Below are 11,617 nucleotides of genomic sequence, written 5' to 3' on the forward strand. Positions count from 1 at the left end.
CTTAAGTGTCCTATTTGATAAGTTTTGAAAAATGGTAGTGAACTCCCTAGTCAAGACAGAAAATACTGACTTCACCAAAAAGTCTCTCTTTGCCCCTTCCAGGCAATGACCACTCCCACCCTATGCATTAGTTGAATAAAGAGAAGTGTCATTTTTCGCTTTGGGTAGGTGGACTGTAGGTGATGAAAAGAGTTACAGAGGAAGAACACTGGGAGTCAATACAACAGAGTTTTTCCTGTCCAAGAGGTAACTCACAGCAATTCCTTTCCAAAAGAATATAGACAGGGCAGAGGTTTATTTTAAAATATAGATTTCTAAGTAAGTTGCAATCTGTCTCCTTTCCTAATTCACTTCAAACCTTTTCATTCATCATTGAATAAACATTTATTGAGCACCGACTATGTGTTCGGCTGTTCTAGGAGGTTGTTGTGATACCCACACGCACAAATTGACAAATCTTTTTATACTGTTGGGGAAGACAAACAAATTATAAATTAGAGGAGATAAGTATTATGAAAAAGGGGGTATGGGGTATAAGGCACTTTAGGAAGGCCTTGAAAGTCATTACAAGGATTTTGGTTTTCCTTCTGAATCAACAGGATCCAAGAGAGGGTTCTGAGCATTGTAATAATCCAACATATTTCAGAAGGATCATTTCACATACACAATGGAGTATTCTATTTTTCAGTGTCTATAATCAACTTTATTTTAATATAATCTAAACACATATCATTTAGAAAGTACCAAGAAAACTTTATGTACAAGAGCTGATGCTATTGCATTTGAAAAAAAGCTGGCAAGTTCCTGCTACGAGTGTATCCCAGGAGATACCACTGAGGAAACCTGATATATTGGAGTAGATGTTGTGGCATTTGGCCCAGTTTGATAGCCCTCAGGGTTAACCTGAAGTTGTCAATGTTTGATGCTAGATGTAGAACATCTCGTAAAACCACTTCATTGATTTGCAACAAAATCAAAACCCTGCAATCATTAAGACTTCTTATACATATCTAAATTTTTAAGCAGACTGTCATATTTTAAGTCCAAGTTTCCTGGAATAGTCTGCAGTGCTAATCTTGCAAACAAAATATCAATCTCTATCCCATCAAACAGTTTGATAACTGGTACAAATAAATGCCTCTTTAACAGTTCTTAAATCTTTACTTCTCCCTGTAATTTCAACTTATCATAGAATGAGGTGAAAAAGTCACTTCAATCAGCATGTCTTGCTGCAACACACAACGCATCAATATTGGCAGTTGTTTGTATATGCTCCTAATCTGTAAAATCCAGGTGTAAACATTTTCCCATCAGCATGTTCAATTACAGATTGCGGAAGATTCTTGCTTTCACTGATTTCTCGTATCCAGTCTTTCACCAGGTTAATTTTCCCAAAATTAAAATCCTGCACTGAAGTTCCTCTTTCTCTTAAAAAACCCCAAAGGGCTTCAGAGTCTCCACTAGTTTCTGTGTAAGTAGGCAGTTAGTCTCCTTGGGGGCTGCTAAGCGGAAGGGAGAGGTAATGCCATAGTGCTTCTGCGGCGGGTGTGTTTGCTGCGATCCCTGCTTTGTACTGGAAACAGCTTTGTCTCAGCGCCAGCACGACCCAGTCATACTCCGCCCCCCTCGCCTGCAACAGCAGCCAGCCATACTCTGGGCAGGATCCGCTGATATGGGAAGGAGGGGCCTTGGCTGCCTCAGCCCTGGTCCAACCTCACTCCTGCTCTGGCCTAGATAATTTTATTTTAAAATAAAAGTTTTAAGTTTAAAATTTTCTAGCTGCCTTTTTACTAGAGGCACTATAATGTTCATTTGATCCGGAACTCTTAAAAAATTACACATAAAATACACATAAAATATAGACATCTTAAGTGCATAGGTTGCGAATATTTACATATGGATGGGTGCATCTAAGTAACTGACACCCAGATGAAGGTAAGCTCACCTAATTATGCTGAGACAAGAGGCATAATCAGGACTGATTGCTTCCCTGTGAATAGATTCTTTGGGGCAAGAATATTGTCAGTGACACATTGTATCACGTCAGGAAACACATTTCTGTTTGTACCATGCCTGGTGATGATAAGGTTGAGTATCTGGTTGAGGTGTACATGACCAAATTTCAACTGTTGCCTATAAGATCCATCTTGTCCAATGTAGAGATTTACTTGAGGCATTTTCAAGCAAATTAATTCCATTCAGTGACTTAGAATTTTTAAAATGTCCCAATCTCATTTGTCCTCTGCTCCCTTAGGGCTGGGCATCTTTGGACAGACAGTCACTTCTGCTTCTGTTTCCCATCAGTTCACAGGCTTTCTTTTTTCATGTAACCTTGTAAGCAGGCTGTGCACCCTGGAAGCAGGAAGCATGGAGAGAACGGAGCGGCCGAGTTCAGCTGTCTAGTCACCGAGGAGTTGATTGTAGTCACTTCTCTATCATTAATTATAATCATAGCTGTACCCTTTTACTGGTATTATGATCTCACTGCAGGCTTTTTGTTAATACTTTATTCCTATAAAGTAAAAGAAATGTTTTAGAATTGAGAGGAAATAGCAAGTTGCATTCCTGAAAAGAACCAAGAAACCCACCCTGAAATCCCAATAAAGTCTCCCTTAAACTTTAGGACCATGTGTGGAAAGCATGTGGCCATGTCATCAAAGAATGACAATATTCAAGTTATATTATTCTCTAATATGTTCCTGTCCTGTGCAGCTCATGAACAGGAGAGATCCCACAGGGAACTTAAACTATTTGCCCAGGGGCCCAAGAATTCTACTAAAAGGCTACCCAAAGTGACCTCCATTGTATTCAACTTGCTTGACAAAAGATTGTGGCAGGAAACAGGATAGCTGAAATGGGAAAAGATGAGTGCACACTCACATACTTCCTCCTGTGGGACATGTTGTTTGTGCCAGGGCCTGAAGGCTGGCACTTCTGGCTGTAAATGGGGAGAGTCTAGCTGGAGACTCTTTCCCCCACCACCTGAGGCTTCAATTTTCCAACTGCCCTAGACCTCTGGCATTCAGTCATGATGATTCCAAACATGGGCCCCCAGCATGCCAACAGAACTTGGGATGAAGCCCAGAACGGTTTCCTGCACAACTGTGGGGTGAAGAGATGGATCCCTGGGAACCAAGTCTGGGCGGAATCAGCCCCTCTATCCAGAAGGATGGATCTCTTTCCATCCTCCTCCTCCATAGGCCCCTCTCCTAAGCTAAGCCCAGAAGCACACTTAGCTCTCTTCAGCAGAAAACATGACAACTCCCTCTGAGCATCCTGCCACTCCCCCATTTTTGCCTTTCAGAAAATACCTCTGATTGCAGCCTCTACTTCTCTCCTCCCCTTATTCAACCCACACCAAATCATCTACATTCTCTACTGCTTTCAATCTTCTCCAATCTATTATGTTATCTGTATCTTCTTCAGCTTCATTTGATGTGACACTGCTGTTCCTTGAAGCTGTCTTCAGCTCCCGTGCAGCTCTTACCCTTATTAGTGTCTAAGTATAATTACCAAATAATTATCTAGTAGCCGGGTTTCTTCTTACGCACCTATAGAAGGTACCAGGCCCTTTAAACATGAGAAACTGTATTATCCCACATGATTTTTCTAATAGGTCTTGTATCCTACCCTCCTCGGAAGTGTAAGTCTCAGTTAATTTACTTGCTTAAAACTTTTCAGTGGCCCATCACCCAGGGATGGTCTGAAGCTTATTTTCCACGACATTCTGTCACTACTGGCAATTTCTTTGTCCTAAGTCTTTTCACAACCTTGGCATTGGTCCCTATACTGAAAAATGATCTTGCATCCTCCTTTACATCTAGATAATTCTTCCTTTAAATTAAGAAACTTCCTGTTTGATCACAGTCATCACATGGTGATACAGTTGTTTACATAGCAGTTATCCCCATTATACTGTAGGCCACTTAAATGAAGGATTCTTTTGCTAGTCATTGTTTCTGTGTAGTACATATGCCTGGGATATAGTAATTATACAGTGGTTACTGCCTCAGAGTTATGGGTCTCCAGGTAGATGCATTAAGCCTTGACATAAAAATGTTCTTTTTCCCAGGAATATACTTTCCTAGCGAGAATTTTTGTGCAACTCTTTACTGACAACTTGTGCTTGAAATGCAGGGCTAATTAAGATAAACATGTATCTCTTTTCTCCCTCCAACTAAAAACCAGATGCCCACATTCAGCGTGTAGAAAAGTACCAGGTAATTACCTGTGTACACACTCAGGGCACAGCATATTGTCCTCCAGGTGTGGGGGTGGAAAATCACCAGAAGGTATCAGGAAGAATGCGGACACCTTCCTTCCTTTTCCAGGCACCCATGCCTGCCCAGCATGAAACTGTAAACGAACCCAGCCTTCTGTGTTAGCTGGGAGACTTCTCCCGTGGACCACACACCAGCGGACCTCTGGGGAAGAAATAGAGAGGCAAGTATGAGCACAGCAAGACCCAGTCCTAATGTGTGAGTCTGCACCATGGCCTTTGACTCAACTGTCTTTCTCAAGTGCCAGCTCTCAGATACTAACACCGGACGCCTACTTATTCCACTCTGTTGCTCTTAGAAAATGATGTAAAAACATTACATTTTTAAAAAGAAATTTAAAATTTCCTGTTAAAATTGTTTAAAAGAAACAAATAATACAGTCGGACGTGTAGAGGCAAGTGGGTCGATGACAGTGTGTTCTGGGGTGGCGGTGGGGTCAAACCTTACTTCTGCCCATCTGGGATTCTGACAAAAACATGAACAAAGGAAAAACAGTTGATGAATTCATGCAGCACACATGGTTTAGGGGAAAAAAAGCAAAAACTAGCTTAAAATGGCAGCTTAGAATATTCCATCTTATATAACACCTTCCGACAAAGAATAATACATTTGTAAAGAAATGACAGGACAAAGGGAAGCAGTTTCAGGCTCCCACGGGTGGCAAACAGTGGGAAGGTAAATATATGGGAGGAAACTAATGGATGAGGTATGTTTGCAGGTTACTCTGGATAAATCTGTCTCCAGCAAAAAGAACATAGATATCCTGCCTTTAGGCAAGAAAAGGAGAGACTTCTCTGGGTTTGATGCTTCTTAATTGCCCTCAGCTCAAGATTTTTATGGCAAAGAGCATTCATTCTGGCTTCCTTCAATAGAAACATTAAGCCAGATTAGTTCTGGGAAGGCCATCAGTTCAGGGGTCTCATATCTTAAAAATTTTGTTTAGTTTTTCAGCAACATCAATGGTTTAATGGAGAGGGGTGTCTTACACATCTGAAGCAAAGTCCTGGAATAACACCCCACTGTGTGCAAAAGACAGTGGGCAGGATATGCTCCCAAGCTTTTCTCCTGAGGGGCAAGGAAGGTCACCAGGGGATAAGGGTCTCAACAGACATTGTAATGGCTAACTAGTGCATGGTCTTCCTTAATTTTATCTCCTTGATAAAAGAGCCTCTTGATGAATGTGAAAGAGAGTGAAAAAGTTGGCTTAAAGATCAACATTCAGAAAACTAAGATCATAGCATCTGGTCCCATCACTTCATGGGAAATAGATGGGAAACAGTGGAAACAGTGGCTGACTTTACTTTTTGGGCTCCAAAATCATTTCATGCGGCCATGAAATTAAAAGATGCTCACTCCTTGGAAGGAAAGTTATGACCAACCTAGACAGCATATTGAAAAGCAGAGACATTACTTTGCCAACAAAAGTCTGTCTAGTCAAGGCTATGGTTTTTCCAGTGGTCATGTATGGATGTGAGAGTTGGACTATAAAGAAAGCTGAGTGCTGAAGAATTGATGCTTTTGAACTGGGGTGTTGGAGAAGACTCTTGAGAGTCCTTGGACTGCAAGGAGATCCAACCAGTCCATCTTAAAGGAGATCAGTCCTGGGTGTTCATTGGAAGGACTGATGTTGAGGCTGAACTCTAATACTTTGGCCACCTGATGCTAAGAGCTGACTCATTTGAAAAAACCCTGATGCTGGGAAAGATTGAAGGCAGGAGGAGAAGGGGCCGACGGAGGATGAAATGGTTGAATGGCATCACTGACTCAATATGCATGAGTTTGAGTAAACTCCGGGAGTTGGTGATGGTCAGGGAGGCCTGGTGTGCTTCAGTCCATGGGGTGGCAAAGAGTCGGACACCACTGAGCAACTGAACTGAACTGAATTTTATCTTCTGTAACTCTTACAAAAACATCATGAAATAGGTATATTATTATTAAGCTACTTTACCCAGAGCAACCTGGAAACTAGAGATACAGAGCTTTAGCCCAGGCAGTTGATTTTAGAGCCTGCTTTTACTTTTGTATTTCTTTAAAGAAGGGGGGAAAATTAAGCCAGATTGCTGTCTTCTTCTGATGACTTCATTAATTTAGAACAGTGTTCCTCAAAGTGTGGTCCGCAGATTAGCAGTGCCTGGGAAATTGTTGTGAATGTAAATTCCCAGGCCCTACCAAGACCTGAATCAGAAAAACCTGTGGCTGGGACTTAGGAATCACTATGCCTTCAGGTGATATTGATAATATTCTGAAGTTAGTCAGGGGCTAATATCAGTTAAGCTTCTTTCCCCACCTGAACCAGAACCTGTTCTTAAAAATGAGCTTACTAGGACTTCCCTGGTGGCACCGTGGATAGGAACCTGCCTGCCAATGCAGCGGACATGGGTTGTATCCTTGGTACGGGAAGATTTTACATGCCATGGAGCAACTAAGCCTGGGTGCCACAACTCCTGAGTCCAAGTGCCGTAACTGCTGAAGCTGGCTTGCCTAGAAGCCTGTGGTCCACAAGAGAAGGCTCCGCAATAAGAAGCTCACCCACTGTAACTAGAGAGCAGTGCCCAGTCCCTGCAACTAGAGAAAGCCCATGTTCAGCAATGAAGACCCAGTGCAACCGCAAAGAAATATAATGATCTCACCACAGGTCTCTTGTGATCCTACTGACTCCGTCTTCACGGCCCTGGCTGCCATTCTGCTCCAGGAGGCAAACACAGCTTCTGAGTCGAGGGCAGAAGTGGATACAACGGCCTCAAGAGGCGGAGGAGCTCCCTCAAGGGCAGGTGGCCCCCGTGCAAGAGGAGCAGCCCCATCAGAAGATGTTTTCTCAACAGAGCATTCCAGTGGTAGTTCCCCCTTTTCTATCTTTATCCTTTTCGATAGTGACAGGATCCTGGCCTCCTGTGTTGTGGCAGGAATGTTCTACAAAGAGGGTTTAAAAGATGAAAGGCTATTATTCTACTCACTTTCTGATGCTAAAATAAGTAATTAGAATGAGAACTAAATCTTCTACTGAGCCACATTCCCTACAAATTACTCACTTTTTGATGAGGGTAAGCATATTCACAGAGTCGTTTATATCCATCTAGTTTCTAAGACAAGAGAAGAGTGAGTGATTAATCAGGTTCATGGTCTGCCTCCCAAGAGTCTCATTCCCACTCTGGACTCTCACCGGGCCTTTGGTGCTCAGTTTTAACTGCTGGCACCAAGCACGAATGACATCCCTGTGGATCAGGTTGACGGGCGGCAGGACTTCAGGTAGAGGGGGGATGGGGATCCGCGTCGGTGTCTTCGGAGGTTTCACACTGGCACAGTGTTGTGATGTGTCTCCTGGACAGCAAGCTGAAGGGGAATGGGATAGAATGAGCAATAACTAACTTTAATGTAGACCTTTCGAATGTCAAAGTACAATAACGTTTAGTTCTCAGTAGTCTAATCCCCACTGTACAATTCAATGATTCCCAAAAGACTACCTAACCTCCAAGGATGTACGTGTGCAGTCACGTCTGACTCTTTGTGGCCCCATGGACTGTAGCTCGCCAGGGTCCTCTGTCCATGGGATTTCCCAGGCAAGAATACTGGAATGGGTTGCCATTTCCTCCTCCAGGGGATCTTCCTGACCCAGGGATCAAACCCTCATCTCCTGCATTGGCAGGTAGATTCTTTACCACTGAGCCAGCTGGAAAGTTGCAAACTTCAAGGGACAGAACCTCAAACCTAAGACTGACACTATTTCTGAATCCCTCAGTTTTCTTACTTCCTAAAACTCCCCACTACTCACACACACTTGCTCTTTTGGTTACAGCAATAAGCCACAGACTCTGAAGAGGTTGACCCAGAGACCGCACTTCTCTAGAGGTTAACCTAGAGAGTGCACTTCTAATTCCTGAGGGAATAATAGAAGTTTTTAGAACTGAGGTCATAAATACTCAGTGATATCTTGCCCTCTCAGCACAAGGCAAAATAAACCACTCAGCAATGCTACACAACTACTAGTGCCCATAACTCTTGCAGCCCACCCCAGCCGGGGCAGCACTCCGGCTCCCTGATGCACTCAAATACTCTTACCATTCAAGAAGGATTCAAAGGACACACGTCCAGAACAGTCACAACTATAGTGACACTAAATGTAGGTGGTTTGCCTCATTCTTCTAAGTGAGTTACAACTGACCCTCCACCCTGACCTTGACCCAGCTTAGCATAAAGTGAAGCTTCAAGGGTGGGATTTCAAATTTATACCCATCTGTACTTGGATCACTACACATTGAGCTCCTTATCTCCCAGCAGCAGAGTAGGAGAAACAATGCTCAGAACCAGGAGGTGAGACTTAAGCTAGGCTTCAAAGTGTAGGATTTACAGAATACAGGATGAAAATTTCTTTCCTACTTTTTCAGAAAAAAAATCCCTCAGCCTTCTCAGACCCAAGGAACACGATTTGAGGAACTGTAGCTCTCTTACCTGTGCTATTTTTTGTATCTCTTTTTCTTTTGGTCCCCTGTGCTGAGTTTTTTGCTTTCTCTGCTTCACCAGAAGTTCCCTGTCCCTCTTCACCTTCTACTGATGTGAGTTTGCAACTCGTATGTTCTTCAGATTTCTCTTTGGAGTTGTTCTGGGGACAGAGGAACCAGCTAGTCATTGTTTTGGGGTCCACCCCACTGCATCCACTGCCTGACTTCAGATACCTCACGTCCAAGTTACCAACACAATCACTGAACTGTGCTGGCAATGTGGAATCCCTTCTGGACATCATCTTAATACTCGGGTTTATAAGAAAGGCAAGCAACGATGGGGAAATGGAAGGCTGATTTGAAAGTATGAGAAAAGGGGAATTCCATGGTCGTCCAGTGGTTAGGACTCTGCTTTCACTGCCAAGAGTCCAAGTTCAATCCCTGGTTGGGGAGTGGGGGAACTAAGATTCTACAAGCCAATCAGCACAGCTCCCTCCCCCCCAAAAGAAAGAAAAGATAAAACAAAAGGCATAGAAGAAACTAGTCTCTGCTTGGAGAAAACCCTAAGATCTCTCATCATATCCATTCTCCCTCACCTGGAAGATTTTTTTTTTTCCCTATTCCCCTCCTTGACCTCTACCAGATAAACCTCTCCTGTACTGTTGCTCCAAGCTACTGTCATGAAACTCCTTTCCAACCTATTTACTTTGCTGGAAGGAATATCACTCAACTCTACACACACCACCCTCCCTTATATTCATATCCTTAAACTTTAATCCTCTTTCAGAAGCTCACTTTAAGTGTTAAGTTCATCTAATAACTTTTACTTTATAGACCAATACAAATCAACTGATTCATTCCTACCACTTGATGTAGGTTTATATTTGCTTGTGTGATTTGATCCATACCTGTTATTCCATTTGATTAGGAGGGTAGAATTCATTTCCCTTTTGTTGTAACAAATACTGGTTAACTTAAACAAGAGAACAGTAGGGATAAAACTGTTTGATACAAACAAACTAACATCTGTTGAGTCTATACCTTCCATCAGGTATTGTTCCACAGGACAACACTCCTTTTCTTTCAATTTTCAGATGCAGAAGTTGAGGCTCAGAGGTTACATAACTAAGGGCACACAGGTAAGCATTTAAGATAGAAATTAAACCACAAATCATTAATCCCAGTTTTGTTCCCAAACCTAAATCCTGTCACCTCCAAGATGGAAGTATGGGACAAATTAACATTTGCATGGCATCTTTACATCTCTATAGCAGGTTTACATTCATACTCAAATCTCACATTTGCATAGCCCTTACACAAACTACTAACTTTGGGGCTACACAAAAGGGTTTTTTTTTGGCCACACCAGGAGGCTAGTGGGATCTTAGTTCCCCAACCAAGGATCAAACCCTGGCCCCAAGAAGGATGCTGAGTCTTAACCACTGGACCGCCAGAAAATTACCTGCTTACAAAAGTCTTAATTAAAATTGGGAGGGCAAAAATGACCTGGTTCTGGGAAAGAGAGCTGGAGAATGCTCAAGTTTCTCTGGCAGAGTAGCTCCATTTTTCTGGACAAGCCCCACAGCCTCTCCAAATTTAATTGCTGTCTGCAGTGCTCCTTTGTATGTCTGGTTTCCGCTTATTTCTTGGCCCTCATTAGGGCCCTCAATGAATGCAGATCCAGTGACTTTGGTTTCGAACCTGTGTCTATAGAAGGGAAACTAAAGGATCTCATCCAGTATACGAGGCAACGATCATATCAAGGAGTTTCTTTTTTTAACAAGAGAAGGAAATTCTTAATTTAAGAATCAAGGCAGCTTCTTTTCTACTCAAAAAGTGAGGGAATTCTAAGGGAACTCTTAGAATTCCAATTCTTAAGGCACCTTCTTTTCTCCTCAAAAGAGAGATTAAGTGTGCCCGACAATGATTCACAAAGACAGACAAAAGCAAACCCATTCAGATTGTACTTACCTCCTTGTTTGTGCTCTCCATGCTCAGAAAGGTCAAGGTTGATAAAATGAAGACTCTCCTTACTTCTAAAATGGCTCCAGCCCAAGATTGCTCTTTTAAAAGTCTCCTCCTCCTTCCGCCACCCATAAGCTCTTTCCTTTTTCTCCTCCCCTCTGTCCCTCCCCCATAACATGTGAAAGCTATCTTGCCTGCTTTCTTATTCACGAGTCACTGTTGCATGAATGAAAACATTCGAGGCCCTTTCCTGTGAGTTTTTAACATTATCATTGAGGGTGTGGTCACGGAGACTTTGGGAAGTTGAAAGCTCCTTTAGAAAAATTACAAGGGAACACTTAGAATTCCAACTCTAGGAGTTAGACACAGCTCAGAGGTTAAAGTGTCCGCCTCCAATGTGGGAGACCCGGGTTCGATCCCTGGGTCAGGAAGATCCCTTGGAGAAGGAAATGGGTAACCCACTCCAGTATTCTTGCCTGGAGAATCCCATGGGCAGAGGAGCCTGGTGGCCTATAGACCGTGGGGTTACAAAGAGTCAGAAACAACTGAGTGAGTAACTCTGAATCATCTTCATTTTCCCAGTGTAACTGAAGGTAATGTTTCTAAGTTCTAAAGTAAGAGATACCTAATCCTGGGCAAGATACAGTCTGTAATTTGTGTGTTAATAAATGGAATGTGTGGTGAGATTATAATTTAGAAATTCTTAGGCCAACCACCATTTGGGGAAATACAATTCTGAAAGAATTCACCAACCACTAAAAAGAAAAAAAGGAGGGGGATAGCTTATGTCCTACAATAAGGTGGATTAGAATAAGTTAAAATTTTTGAGCATAATTAAAATTAATACTACTGAATTATTGAATGAAGCAAAAAGCCAAATAACTTTCTCATAGTAATATATATTATATACATAGTATATATATTACATATATATAA

General features: G+C 42.3%; 1 protein-coding gene and 1 pseudogene across 1 annotated transcript; both read right to left on the reverse strand.

The window, feature by feature from the left end:
- Positions 1–729: 729 nt before the first annotated feature.
- Positions 730–2,177, reverse strand: LOC105605806 (poly(A) polymerase alpha-like; annotated as a pseudogene).
- Positions 2,178–2,481: 304 nt separating this feature from the next.
- On the reverse strand, positions 2,482–10,708 carry DPPA4 (developmental pluripotency associated 4). Its single transcript, XM_015091809.2, has 7 exons — positions 10,688–10,708; positions 8,727–8,877; positions 7,441–7,610; positions 7,310–7,360; positions 6,911–7,190; positions 4,229–4,424; positions 2,482–2,512 (listed from the first exon to the last, which is right to left on the reverse strand). Exons 1-7 carry the CDS (start codon positions 10,706–10,708, stop codon positions 2,482–2,484), a joined length of 900 nt encoding a protein of 299 aa, XP_014947295.2.
- Between the last annotated feature and the right edge of the window lie 909 nt (positions 10,709–11,617).

This window comes from Ovis aries, chromosome 1, assembly GCF_016772045.2.
Source record: "Ovis aries strain OAR_USU_Benz2616 breed Rambouillet chromosome 1, ARS-UI_Ramb_v3.0, whole genome shotgun sequence".
Taxonomy (NCBI): domain Eukaryota; kingdom Metazoa; phylum Chordata; class Mammalia; order Artiodactyla; family Bovidae; genus Ovis; species Ovis aries.